At 47.7% G+C, this 15,167-nt stretch overlaps 1 protein-coding gene across 1 annotated transcript in view; it reads right to left on the minus strand.

Annotated features, from left to right (window-relative positions):
- Positions 1-1,134: 1,134 nt before the first annotated feature.
- The window catches only part of KIF13B (kinesin family member 13B), a 201,580-nt gene continuing 187,547 nt past the window's right edge, over positions 1,135-15,167 (minus strand). Inside the window, exon 40 of the mRNA XM_047762410.1 lies at positions 1,135-4,142. Within this exon, the coding sequence (XP_047618366.1) occupies positions 3,856-4,142 (287 nt within the window). The 3' untranslated portion in view covers positions 1,135-3,855. The remainder of the gene's footprint in view (positions 4,143-15,167) is intronic.

Below are 15,167 nucleotides of genomic sequence, written 5' to 3' on the forward strand. Positions count from 1 at the left end.
ACTTGCCTTAGAGCAGGACAGCTTCTTGCTGCCAAATTTGTCATTATTTGGCAGGGCTTATCTCTGAGAGCAAGTCTTGGCACTTGGGAACATAAACAAGTCACACTAAGATGTGCTCTGATGGCTCCTCCAGTCAGCGTGGCTGCAGCCCTATATCTGCAGAGCATGTCACGATGCAGGGCCACCAGCGCACCAGGCCAACTGTGTCCCACCACAAGCAAGGCCCTGAGGGCCACCTCAGAAGGACAGCTTCTCTACCCTCCTCAGTGCTGGTTCGAGCCTGCACTGAGCTGCAGGTGGGCGCCATGCCCTGAGGATATTGGCCTCGGGGGCAAGCAGGGCCCAACAAATGCTGTCAGGTTTCACAGCCCATGGGGATTAGACCCAGCCCCACTGGCATCCACAGCCACAACCATCTTCCTCTGAACATTGCGTTGCAGAACCTTTGAAGGTCCACTCACCTCTGCAGCAGTGGAGAGAAGTCCTCTGATCCCCAGGTGGGGAGTCTGACGTGGGGGCCGTGAGGCAGGTCAAGGTGGGCAGCAGAGCCAAGGCCTGAGAGCCAGGACATCCCTGCTCAGAGAAGCAGTCTCCCAGTTTGTCAGCCCAGAAGCTCCAATTACCTTGAGTCTTAAGGCTGTTGGAAAGTTTCTGTTGGTTCTTGGCTCCTGATAAAGGTATCCACCAAGGGGTAAAAGACACCACTGAACCAAACCACAAAGAGTGCAGGGCTGGGGAGTGCGCTCAGGGGACCTCCTGCTTCCCTGGCACCCCTCTTCCATTTCTCTTATTTACTTATTTATTGCTTTTTAGGGCCACACTCGAGGCTTACGGAAGTTCCCAGGCTAGGGGTCAAATTGGAGCTACAGCTGCAGGGCTACACCACAGCCACAGCAACGAAGAATCCTTAACCCACTGAGCCAGGCCAGGGATCAAATCTGCATCCTCACTGATACTAGTCAGATTCTTTCCACTGTGTCACAACGGGAATTCCTCTTCCATCTCATTCTTGAAAAGTCCCACCTTGATCACCCAGAACCAGGCCACCCCAGCCTGAGGGATAGTCTGGAATGAGCCCAAACATCACTGCCTCAGCGTGGAGGAGGGGAAAGCAACCAGACAACCTCAGACAAAGGCAGGAAATCATATGGTTTTATTTAGAGGCTGCTGGTCATACATGGAAAGGCATATATGGTACAAAATTACAGAGGTTTAGTTCATTATACAATACAAATCATTAAATCTTTACAATTTATTACAGAGTCTTTGGATTTTTTTAACTCCCATTTCACAGGTAGTAAACCAATCTACCCCCCCAGTCAAGATACCCCTAGTATTTACAGAACTCCACACAGAACCGCTCCAACTCTCCCCAACACGTTCAGTGTCAGCAGCAGGCAGAAGGCACGCAGGCTCCTCCAAGAGAAGGAAGCACATGGGAACAACGGAGTCAGGGTTTCAGGCTGCGCAACCTGTCCTGGAGGTAAGGCACAACCGACGGCCGACCTCAGGCCAGTGCGGCCCATCTCAGCCAGGAGAAGGAGTACGTGACCTCCCGGTCAGTTCCCCATACAGGGAACTTTAACCCAAGAGGAGGAAATGCAAGGAGGTAACGGGGGCTCTGAACGCCTCCTCCGCCTTTCAGACTCTTCAAAGGGCCCCAGTCACGGAGACGCCCTCACTAAGCCACAACAGGCCTGTCCCACCAACCCAGTCCAGACATACCCACACCCACCAGCCGGGTTTTCTGCCCTGGGGTCTGGGCAGGGTGACCTGGGTGGGCACCGTAGTAGAGAGGCCCAGGAGAGCTTCCACTGGCTTTGACCCGACCCGGCCTCGGGCAGCCTGGAGCCACAGACGAACAGTCCCTCCTGCCATCTCACTAAATCCCAGAGCCTGACCTGTGAGGGACAGCATCTCCAATCCTAATGCTGACATCTACTTAAAATTAGGTGGCTTGTTAGTAAATCAAGGACAGACGACAGATGAAAGGCAGGAGCCCCTCCCTATGCACCCACCCAACACTCCTAAGCCTCACCCTCCATCCAATAAACCCAGGGTGCCAGGACTGCCTTCAGTTCAACCAAGTGACAGAAACAGCGCAACCCCTCATCCCAAATGGCCTGACCATCCCGAGCTGGTTCTGTGAGGCTGCAACACCCTGTTACAGGGCAGATGGCCCCAACGAGTATGTGACTCCATAAATGGGGATGACAAACACCCAACCACCTTCCATTCCTACAGCATCTTCTCTCCAAGGCACTCAGTGCACAACTGCCCCCGGGGCAGGTCACCCAAGGCCTGGGGAGTGGGCTGGTGCCCTGTCAGTGGACCAGTGATGGTGTCCACTGAGGGGGAATCTTGCACTGAAAACAGGTCTGAAGGTGAACGCTGGTGCTGGGAAGGTTACCTAGAAAAGCTGGCATGGAATTGAGAGCACTTAGAACAGGGACACGCCTGTCAGGTGCTCCCCAGACACCAGTGCAAACAGGAGGCAGGACATGCAGGGTCCCCTCAGATAGACACAGGATCCCCGCCGGCCCTCATGACCTGGGGCTCTGGCAGCCCTGCTCCCCAGAGAGAGAAGCAGGCTTCTCGTGGCTGCACAGCAAGCCACTAGCTGAGGCACTTCTGTCCCCCAGCCCTTGCTCACAGTGCAGCACCGGATCCCTCGGTGACAGGCAGGGAAGGCGGCTGAATGTTAAGCACCAGGCTGCTGGGATCCCACCTCGGCCATACCAGAAGCACCGAGGAGTAAGGAAGGGGCCCTGGCCCAGGGCTGACCTGGTGGAGCAGAGTGGTGCTCTGGGACAGCTCCTGTTGTCCCCATTGCTGTCCAGGCCCGCCTGGCCCGCAGCTCTGCAAGGGACCCAGGGACACAGCGGGGGGCCACAGGTAGGGGCCAGGCTCAGTGGGCATCAGGGGCCAGAGCCGCCACGAAGCTCATCTGGTCTAAGGACCTTCCCAGAGCCAGAACCGCACCAAGTAAGGCCACACTGCCTCTGACCGGCTTTGTCGCTGACCGCAGAAGCACAACAAAATTCTCCAAGTTTTCCCTGTCAGCGTAGAGTAAGGCCACTTGTGCATCTGTGTTAAAGGACACAAGGAGCAGCACTGTCCTCAGTCCCCTCCAGGAACCTCCAACTGAGGCAGGGGGCTGGCAGCTCCCAAGTGGTCACAGAGGCCGGCAATGTGCTGGGCAGGCCCCGGGCACTCACTCGCACTGGGCAAGTGATTGTGGCTCGCAAATAATTTCGGATTTTGAAAAAAATAAATATAAATAAATATCCTCCAAGAACTCTTGTTAAGGGGAAAAAATGGCAAAGAGAAAAAATTTCCCAGGTATAAAGACGTTAACATATCCACAAAGAAACCTCTGAGAAACCTTGTGGAAAGAAGAGGGAAGGGCGAGGGGGCCCAGGGCCCGAGGCACTTAGAGGAGCAGCGCTCAGCGTGGAGGGTGTGGGCCACCGGGGCGAGGAGCCCAGGCTGGGCCAGGCCTTGGGGCAGCGGCAGCGCTGACCCTGGAGGAAGGAAAGGCACTAATTATGATTATGTTTTAAATTAAGAGGTTAACGGCATCACCAGAGGAGAAAAAAAGAGCAACAGCAGCCCCAAGGCGGGGCTACCCCAGGCCCAGGCCCCTCGCTCCCCACCATCCCGGACCACTCTGGGCTTCCAGAACCTTCCACCTTGTGGCTTGGCTGAGACGTCGCCTTCCTCTCTGGGGAGAGAGAAACGGGAAGAGATCAGCGGCCCTGTGTCACTGTGCAAAAACCTTCCTGACCTGGTCCCCAGGGAGCAGGCAGACGCCCCTGTAGGGCTGTCCCTGCAAAGACTCGATGGGGCCCCCGCTCAGCTGGCCCAGGACTTGCGGTTCTCTGGGCTCCTGTGGCTGCGCTCAACCCGCAGCGCAGCGCCCTCGCCCTTGGCTAGAGCCGCCGTCAGCGACGCCAGGTTGGTGGCAGAGCCGGAGAGAGTGGCGCTCCGGCGGGGTTCGGGGGCGCCCTGCAGCCGGAGCCCCGCGCTGCGCCGCCGGCCCGGGCCGGCTGCCCTGCGCACGCGGCCTGGCCTCACGAGCAGCCCGTATCCCGGATTGCACTTGAAGTACTGCTTCCCGCCGATGGAGCCGTCGTTCTTTCCTGCGGGAAGAAAAGAGGATGTGCAGGCGGCTTCCTGCCCCGCTTCCCCCACCATGCACCCCAGTCCACGCTGTTCCCCTGGGAACCAGCAGGCCAGGCGGCATTTCTGGGCAGCTCCGGTGGTCACTGCAGACGCACCTGCGGCCTCAAGCACAGTCCAGGCCTTACCACTTCTGACACCCACGTGCCACCCAAGCAGAGCCCAAGCCGCCGCCACCCACTGCCAGTGTGGACAGTAGAAGTGCAAACCTAGGATGGATGTGCTTGGTGAAATGATTAAAGTTCCTAAATCCATTAAATGGAAACTGGCAAATTACCCAAGTGTAGCTAGTGAGATGTCATGTCATGCTGGGTGTGTCAAGACCGGGTGAACGTTTCCTCTGTAAAAGCCAAGTGCTTTAAGGGTGTAGGATGAGAAGACCGCCCCGGGGGTGGAGCCCTGGTCCCTAAGTGCCCAGAGCCCATGGCGATGAGCTGGTGGGAAACAGGATCTTCACAGCAAAAACAATCCGGAATTGTCCACACGCACTGTCTGCACTGCCCGGCCTGCCCTCCTCTCTTTCTCCAGCTCCTCTCGGGGTCAGCAAGGGTTACATGGTCCACCTCCTGAGGTCTCTAACAGGCGACCTCTCCTGCCACTGCCACCACTCGGCTCCCAGGACATGCTTCCACATCCCATCTTACCGCTCCTCGCCTCCTGCCTCATGCGGGACTGTGTGGCCCTGCCCTGACCCTTGGGGGCTTGTCTACCCAGCCGAAGCTCCGGGAACCCGATGCCTCTCAGCTGTGTGTCCACCCGCCATCCACCCTGCACTCCAGCACCACCTCCCGCCCTCACCCACCTTCCTAGATCATCAAGGGCACAGCCACAACCTTGCTCTCAGGCCACATTCTGACGTAGGCAGATCCCTTCTTCTCTGATGCTCCACCATCCCTAAGTCCTGTCCAGCATCACCCTGTTCCTCCTGATTCTAACCACTGCTCACCATGTCCATGCTGCCCCCTATCCCAACCAGGACATCTGACAGCCTCCTACATGGCCCTCCTGTTCCCACTCTTCATACCAGGTCTAGTCCCCTAAATAAAAATCACCTTTCAAACAAAAAGAATTCCCACCATGGTGCAGCGGAAAACAATGGCAACTAGGAACCATGAGGTTGAGGGTTCGATCCCTGGCCTTGCTCAGGGGGTTGGGGATCCAGCACTGCTGTGAGCTGTGGTGTAGGCTGAAGATGCGGCTCAGATCCCGCGTTGCTGTGGCTGTGGTGTAGGCCAGCAGCTACAGGTCCAATTCGACCCCTAGCCTGGGAAGCTCCATATGCTGCGGGTGCCGCCCTAAAAAGCAAAAAAATAAATAAATAAGAAATAAAAGTCACCTTTCCAAACCCTCCAGGGGTTTCTTATCTTACTTTACCCACTGTGACCCAGCCCCCACACCTGCCCCTCCAGCTCTTAGGAGGCCTTTCTACTGCCCCTCAAAAACCCCAGCTCAGAGTTACCGTCGTGGCACAGTGGTTAATGAATCGGACTAGGAACCATGAGGTTGCGGGTTCGGTCCCTGCCCTTGCTCAGTGGGTTAACGATGCGGCGTTGCCATGAGCTGTGGTATAAGTTCGAAGACGCAGCTCGGATCCCGCATTGCTGTGGTTCTGGCGTAGGCTGGCAGCTACAGCTCCGATTGGACCCCTAGCCTGGGAACCTCCATATGCCGCGGGATCGGCCCAAGAAATGGCAAAAAGACAAAAAAACAAAAAAACACCCAGCTCGTCCCTGGCCAGGGGCTGTATCCTTGGGGCCCTCAGCTCACCTGCCTGCTCCACCTCGCAGGCTTCTGCCTCCCTCAGTATTTAATACTTAACATCTCACACCCACACTCACCCCATTTCCTTTTCATCAGAGCACTTACTAACATCACATTTTGTTTACCTGGCAATTCTCTCACCTCTAAAATGCAAGTCCAGGGAAACAAGGGAATTTGTTTTGCTCACCAGGGTGTCCTCGGAATGCAGGACGGGGACTGGAACAGAGTAGGTGCTTAATATTTCTTTGCTGGATGAAAGTGTCTACGTGCTAACCCCTTTTAGCTCTTGAGCTCAACTACAGATAAAAACATTTCCCAACTCTCCTTCAGATTTCAGCAGAAGTGGAGTTTAAAAATTATTCCAGGAGAGTTTCTGTCACAGCTCACTGGTTAACGAATCCAACTAGGAACCATGAGGTTGCGGGTTCAATCCCTGGCCTTGCTCAGTGGGGTTAAGGATCCAGCGTTGCCCTGAGCTGTGGTGTAGGTCGCAGACGTGGCTTGGATCTGGCGTTGCTGTGGCTATGGTGTAGGCCAGCAGCTACAGCTCCGATTAGAGCCTTAGCCTGGGACCCTCCATATGCCGAGGGTGCGGCCCTAAAAAGGCAAAAAGACAAACAAACAAACAATTATTCCAGTCTAGAGTTCCTATTGTGGTTCAGCGGGTTAAGACCCTGACATAGTCTCTGAGAGGATGCAGGTTTGATCCCTGGCCTCTCTCAGTGTGTCAAGAATCTGGTGTTGCTGCAAGCTGCTGCACAGGTCACAGACACTCAGATCTGGTGTGGCTATGGTGTAGGCCACAGGACCCCTGGCCCAGGAACTTCCATATGCCGCAAGTATGGCCTTAAAAAAAAAAAGAAAAAAAAATTCCAGTCTGTGCTATACTAGTCTTCGACAGCCTCATCCAATTTATGATATTCTTCACCAAAATAATTTTTATTTTTATCTTTTTTGTCCTTTTAGGGCCGCATCCGAGGCATATGGAGGTTCCCAGGCTAGGGGTGTAATCGGAGCTACTGCTGCAGGCCTACACCACAGCCACAGCCATGTCGGATCCGAGCCGCGTCTGCGACCTACACCACAGCTCACGGCAGTGCAGGATCCTTATTAACCCACCGAGTGAGGCCAGGGATCAAACCCACAACCTCATGGTTCCTAGTCGGATTCATTTCTGCTGCACCACAACAGGAACTCCGCCAAAACTATTTTTAAAGACAGTGACTTCACAGCTGGGCCTGGGGGCCCCGAAGCAGTCACTGGCGCCTGGGGTGCACAGAGCTCCCCTCTCCCAACTCTCACTCTGCTGGACCAAGAAGAGCTGCTTGCCACTCTCTCCCTCTGCTCCTAGTCTCCTTGGCGACCACCATCATGCCACACAAGCTCTGCTAAACCACAGGCACCACACCTCACCTCATGGAGAGGCTGCCCCTCTGCCCCTGCTACTGGGACACCCTGGTGGGACAGAGAAAGGCACTTGGCTGGCAGATCTCAGCATGTGAGAAGCACACTAAAGTCCTCGTATCTCAAAAGACTTGAAAGTGTGTGTCTGCCCAAAAACTTACACATGAATATTCCCTGCAGCCTTACTCACAGCAGCCAAAGAGTGGAAGCAAATCCAAATGTCCATCCACCAACAGGTAGATGAACAGCATGCGGGGCATCCTACAAGGGGACGCTGTCCGCCGTAAAAAGGAATGAAGTGCGGGCAGAGGCCCCAGCTGGATGAGCCTGGGAAACACAGGAAGGGAAATGAGCCTGTCACAAAAGCCCGTGTACCGTATGAGCCCACTTCCGTGAAAGTCCGGATGAGGACCTTTCATATCGTTTCAGACAAAAAGTAGAGTAATGGTCACCTGGAGCTTGGGGAGGGTTGGGTTTTGCTAATGGATATGCGGCTTCTTTTGGCGGGTGAAACACCTGTTCTGAAATTAGCTTATGGTCAAGGTTGCACAACTCTGTAAATATACTAAGAACCAATGAACAGTATGCTTTACACAGGTGGATTTTCTGGTATGTAAATTGTATCACAATAGAGCTATTTAAAAAAAAATGCAGGCCATTAGCTAGCACATGGATGGACCTGGAGGGTATGATGCTAAGTGAAATAAGACAGCGAAAGCCAAATACCATGTATCACTTACACACAGAATCTAAAAAGTAAAGCAAAGAAGGGAATGTAACAAAAAGGAAACAGATTCACAGAACAAACTAGTGGTTACCAGTGGGGAGGGGGAAGGCGGGGGGTGCAAGACCGGGTAGGGGATTAAGAGGTAGAAACTATTATGTATAAAACAAATAGGCTACAGGACATATTATACAGCACAGGGAACAGAGCAAATATTTCATAGTAACTTTGGAGTGTAACCTATAAAAACTTTGAAACACCATGTTGTATAACTGAAATTAATTCTGTAAATCAACTATACCTCAATTTGTTTATTTACTTTTTGTCTTTTTAGGGCCTCACCCGAGGTGTATGGAGATTCCCAGGCTAGGGGTCGAATCGGAGCTGCAGCTGCCGACCTACACCACAGCCACAGCAACTCGGGACCTGAGCCACATCTGTGACCTACACCACAGCTCATGGTAATGCCAGATCCTTAACCCACTGACTGAGGCCAGGGATCCAACCCGCAACGTCATGGATACTAGTCGGGCTCGTTAACCACTAAGCTGTGAGGGAAACTCCGATATACCTCAATTAAAAAAAAAAAATTCGGGGGAGGCGGAGCAAGATGGCGAGGTCGACCACACTTTCTCCCACAAACACATCAAAAAACCGCATCTAGGAGTTCCCGTCGTGGCGCAGCGGTTAACGAATCCGACTAGGAACCATGAGGTTGCGGGTTCGGTCCCTGCCCTTGCTCAGTGGGTTAACGATCCGGCATTGCCGTGAGCTGTGGTGTAGGTTGCAGACGCAGCTCGGATCCTGCGTTACTGTGGCTCTGGCATAGGCTGGCAGCTACAGCTCCGATTGGACCCCTAGGCCTGGGAACCTCCATATGCCACGGGAACGGCCCAAAGAAATAGCAAAAAGACAAAAAAAAAACAAAAAAAACCCCCCACATCTACATGTAAAACTACTCGCACAGAACATCAACTGAATGCTGGCAGAAGAACTTAAACCTCCACAAAGGGCAAGAAACTCTTGACATAACTGGGTAGAACAAAAGAAAAAAAGAGAGAGAAAAGCAATCAGGATGGGACTAGCATTCCCGACAGGGAACTGTGAAGGAGAAAAGGAACCCACCTCTTGGGAAGCCACCTAACGGATGAAAGATCGGCTGAGTTGGCGGGACCTCAAAGTCGCCAAGAAAAGCACAGCAGCTGGACTGAGAGCAGTAAAGCAGGGTCAGAGCTGCACAGATCAGCTGAACCACCAGCCTGGACAGCCTGAGACACTAGGGTGGGGGCTGGGCACTGAGACTCAGGCTCTGGAGGTGAGTCACAAGGAGAGAACTGGGGATGGCATGAGGGGCTGAGGGGCTAAAGAGCAGTGCGCCGCGGACTAAGGAGGGGAACGCCATGGCAGAGGGAACCTGGGAAAAGGTCTGGTCCCTCAAGAGGGGCAAAGCGCCACTGTTGGGGAGGGGAGAGGCAGTACCCACATGCCTGATCTCTGTCACTTCCAAGGATCCTGCAACAGGAGCTCCCTGTATAGCACCTCATATGTGGGCTAAGTGAGACAGGCTCCTCATGCACGGCCTACAGGTGGCAGGGGCAAAACACCACAGTTATCACTGACTCTAGAGATGGTCATGACCTGCTCCCACTAGGGGTCCCTGAACAGACACAACCTGCAGTTCCAATCACCTCAGAGGTGCAATCAAACACAAGCTGTTGTTGGCTTTCACTCCCCTGGGAACTCAGGCACCCTGCTGTTGCTATTGCCAAATGCTCTGGTCACCTGGAAGATCTGCCTAGAGCTTGTGACTACTTCCCAGAACCCTGCAACTAGGAGTAGCCTGTGCCACCTTCCTGCTGGTCCTTGCTGCTGTTGAGAGCCCAAGCACCAGGAACTGGCTGCTTGCCCTACCCATTGCCTCCTTCTCCCTAAAAACACACTGAGCATCCCGGAGTTGCTCACAAGAGCCTACTCACACCAAAGGAAGAGACACCAAATATTCAAACTCCCACACCAAAAATAAATAGTAACCCCCCAAAAAATACAAAGGGGTATTCTTGCATAGAAGTAGCCTTACAAGACTACAGTTTGGCTTCCCCAAACTCACAGAAAAACACAAGCAGGATGAAGAAGCACAGAAACCATTCCTGGTTAAAGGAACAGGAGAATTCACCTAAAGCAGACAACAATGAAAGAGACCTCTGCAGTCTGAAAGACACTGAGTTCAAAAGGCAGGTACTAAAAATACTGAAGGAATTAAGAGAGGATATGAACAGTAATGTGGACTCCTTTAGAAAGGAACTAGAAAATATAAGGAGGTGCCAAGAAAAACTAGAAAATTCATTTGCAGAGATACAAACTGAGCTTAAGCCAATAAAAAGCAGAATGAATAATGCAGAGGAAGGAATTAGTGATGTGGAAGATGAAATAATGGAAATCACCCAATCAGGAGAGCAGACAGAAAACCAAATGAAAAAACATGAAAGCAATATAAGAGACCTGTGGGATAATATAAAGCAGGCCAATCTATGCATAATAGGAATTCCAAAAGAAAAAGAAAGGAGATTGAAAATGTATTTGAAGAAATTATGGCTGAAAACTTTCCAAATCTAAAGCTTACTGGTATCAAGATACAGGAAGCACAGAGGGCCCCAAACAAGCTGAACCCAAGGAGGCCCACACCAAGACATATTATAATAAAAATAGCAAAAGTTAAAGATAAAGAGGATTCTAAAGGCAGCAAGAGAAAAGCAAAGCATTAATTATAAGGGAATCCCCATAAGTCTATCAGCTGATTTCTCTACAGGCCAGAAGGGAGTGGCAAGATATATTTAAAGTGCTGGAAGGAAAAAATTTTCAACCTAGAATACTCTATACAGCAAGAATATCATTTAAATTAGAAGGGGAAATAAAGAATTTTTCCAACAAACAAAAGCTAAAAGAGTACAGCAATACTAAACCCATTCTAAAAGAAATATTGAAAGGGCTTTTCTAAATTAAAAAAGAAAGAGGAAAAAAAAAGAGAGAGAAAAAGAAGAATTAGGATGGAGGAAACCACAGTTGGAAAGCAATCACTTAAATAAGCCAGCATACAGATCTAAACATGAAGATGTTAAAAAAAAAAAAAAAGACATCAAAATCATACAATGTAGCGAAGGAAAGTAAGAAAATAGAGATTCTTTTTTTTTTATTTTAATGGTATGTCTGGGCCTATATGACTATCAGGCAAAAGCAAGCACATATAGGAAGGGTTTAACCTGCTTAAGAAACAGGGCAACCACAAATCAAAACCAAACATTACATTCACAAAAACTGAAAAGTACTTAAGCATAAAATAAATGGAAACCACCCAACCCAAAAAAGAAAAGAAGAGAAACATAGAATCAACTGGAAAACAAGGTTTAAAATGGCAATAAATACGTATCTATCAATAATCACCTTAAATGTCAATGGACTAAATGCTCCAATCTAAAGACACAGAATGGCAGATTGGATAAAAAAGCAAAAACCTTGAATCTGCTGTCTACAAGAAACTCACCTTAGGACAAAGTATACATATATATTGAAAGTGAGGGGAATGAAAAAAGATATTTCATGCCAATGGCCAAGACATGAAAGCAGGAGTTACAATACTCCTATCAGACAAAATAGACTTTAAAATGAAGCCCATAAAGAAAGACAAAGAAGACACTATTTAATGGTTAAAGGATCCATTCAGAAAGAGGATATTACAATAGTCAATATATATGCCCCTAATATAGGAATACTTACAACAAATACTAACATATATTAAAAAAAAAAGGAATTATTTAAAGTATCTCCTCTGACTACAGTGGCATGAAACTAGAAATCAACCACTAGAAAAGAAATGAGAAGAAACTGACTACATGGAGACTAAACAACATGCTACTAAAAAACGATGGGTCAATGAGGAAATCAAGAAGGAAATTAAAAAAATACCTCGAGACAAATGACAATGAAGACACATCCACTCAAAATCTATGGGATGCCACAAAAGCAGTGCTCAGAGGAAAATTCATAGCAATACAGGCTTTCCTCAAAAAAGAAGAAAAATCTCAAATTGACAACTTAACCCAACACCTAAATGAATTAGAAAAAGAAGAACAAACAAAACCAGCAGAAGGAAGGAAATCATAAAGATCAAAGAGGAAATCAATAAAATAGAGATTAAAAAAACAATTGAAGAAATCAATAAAACCAAGAGCTGGTTCTTTGAAAAGGTAAACAAAATTAACAAACCTCTGGCTAGACTCACCAAGAAGAGGAGAGAAAAAATCTAAATAAACAAAATAAGAAATGAAAAAGGAGAAGTCAAAATGGATGCTACATAAATACAAAAAACCATGAGAGAATACTATGAACAATTGTATGCCAACAAATTTGACAATCTAGAAGAAATGGACAACTTTCTAGAGACTTACAGCCTGCCAAAACTGAATCAAGGAGAAAGAGATCGACCGAACAGACCAATCACTAGAAATGAAATTGAGTATGTAATAAAAACACTCCTGACAGACAAAAGTCCAGGACCAGATGGCTTCACAGCCAAACATACAAAGAGGAACTTATATCCATCCTCCTTAAACTTTTTCAAAAGGTTGAGGAAGAAGGAACACTCTCAAAGACATTCTATGATGCCACAATCACCCTAATTCCAAAACCAGACAAAAACACCACCAAAAAAAGAAAACTATAGGCCAATAACTTTGATGAATATAGATGCAAAAATTCTCAACAAAATTTTAGCCATCCGAATCCAACAACATATAAAAAAGATCATACACCACAACAAGGTGGGATTCATCCCAGGTACACAAGGGTGGTTCAACATATGTAAATCAATCAACGTCATACATCACATTAACAAAAGAAAAGTCAAAAACCACATGATCATGTCAATAGATGCAGAAAAAGCATTTGACAAAGTCCAACATCCATTCATGATAAAAACTCTTACCAAAGAGGGTATAGAGGGAACATAACATAATCAAAGTCATTTATGACAAACCCACAGCAAATATAATACTCAATGGAGAAAAGCTGAAAGCCTTCCCACTAAAATCTGGAACAAGACAAGGATGTCTACTCTCACCACTGTTATTCAACATAATACTGGAAGTCCTAGCCACAGCAATTAGACAAACAAAAGAAATTAAAGGCATCCAAAGAGGAAGAGAAGAGATAAAACTGTCACTGTATGTGGAGGACATGATACTATATATAGAAAACCCTAAGGACTACCCAAAAACTAAGTGAACTGATCAACAAATTCATTAAAATAGCAGGATATAAGATTAACATTCAGAAATCAGTCACATTTCTGTATACTAACAATGAAATATTAGAAAAGGAATACAAAAATACAGTACCTTTTAAAATTGCACCCCAAAGAATCAAATACCTGGGAATACACCTGACCAAGGAGGTAAAGGACTTATATGCCGAGAACTAGAAAACACTAATCAAGGAAATTAAAGAAGATGTAAAGAAATGGAAAGATATTCCATGCTCCTGGGTTGGAAAAAATTAATATTGTAAAAACGGCCATACTACCCAAAGCAATTTACAGATTCAATGCAATCCCTATCAAACTACCCATGACATTTTTCACAGAACTAGAACAATCCAAAAATTTATATGGAACCACAAAAGACCCAGAATTACCAAAGCAATTCTGAAGAACAAAAACCAAGCAGAAGGCATAACTCTCCCAGACTTCGGGCAATATTACAAAACTACAGTCATCAAGATAGTGTGGTACTGGTATCAAAACAGACAGACCAATGGAACAGAATAGAGAACCCAGAAATAAATCCTGACAACTACGGTCAATTAACCTTTGACAAAGGAGGCAAGAATATAAAATGGGAAAAAGACAGTCTTTTCAGCAAGCACTGCTGAGAAACCTGGACAGCTGCATGCAAAGCAATGAAACTAGAACACGCTCTCACACCATGCACAAATAAACTCAAAATGGCTTAAAGACTTAAATATAAAACAAGACACCATCAAGCTCCTGGAAGAGAACATAGGCAAAACATTCTCTGACATCAACCTTATCAGTATTTTCTCAGGTCAGAGTCCCAAAGCAACAGATATAAGAGCAAAAATAAACCAGTGGGACCTAATCAAACTGACAAGCTTTTGCACAGCAAAGGAAACCAAAAAGAAAACAAAAAGACAACTTATAGAATGGAAGAAAATAGTTTCAAATGATGCAACGGATGAGGGCTTAATCTGTAGAATATACAAGCAACTTATACAACTCAACAGCAAAAAAGCCAACAACCCAATTGAAAAATGGGCAAAAGACCTGAATAGACATTTTCCAAGGAAGATGTACAGCTGGCCAACAAGCACATGAAAAAATGCTCAACATCACTGATTTAGAGAAATGCAAATTAAAACTACCATGAGATACCACCTCACACCAATCAGAATGGCCAAAACCAAATGCTGGAGGGGGTGTGTGGAGAAAAGGGAACCCTCCTACACCATTGGTGGGAATGTAAGCTGGTACAATCACTATGGAGAGCAGTATGGAGATACCTTAGAAATCTATACACAGAACTACCATATGATCCAGCAATCCCATTCTTGGGCAAATATCCAGACAAAACTTTCCTTAAAAAAGACACATGCACCCACATGTTCACTGCAGCTCTATTCACAATAGGCAAGACATGGAAACCCAAATGTCCATTGACAGATGATTGGATTAGGAAGATGTGGTATATATAAACAATGGAATACTACTCAGCCATAAAAGAACAATGAAATAATGCCATTTGCAGCAACATGGATGGAACTAGAGACTCTCATACTGAGTGAAGTAAGTCAAAAAGAGAAAGACAAATACCACATGATATCACTTATATCTGGAATCTAATATAAGCACAAATGAACCTTTCCACAGAAAAGAAAATCATGGACTTGGAGAATAATAGACTTGTGGTTGCTAGGTGGAAGAGGAGGGAGTGGGATGAATGCAGTCCTTGGGGTTAATAGATACAAACTATTGCCTTTGGAATGGATTAGCAATGAGATCCTACTGTGTAGCACTGGGAACTATGTC

The sequence above is a fragment of the Phacochoerus africanus genome, chromosome 15 (genome assembly GCF_016906955.1).
Source record: "Phacochoerus africanus isolate WHEZ1 chromosome 15, ROS_Pafr_v1, whole genome shotgun sequence".
NCBI lineage: Eukaryota > Metazoa > Chordata > Mammalia > Artiodactyla > Suidae > Phacochoerus > Phacochoerus africanus.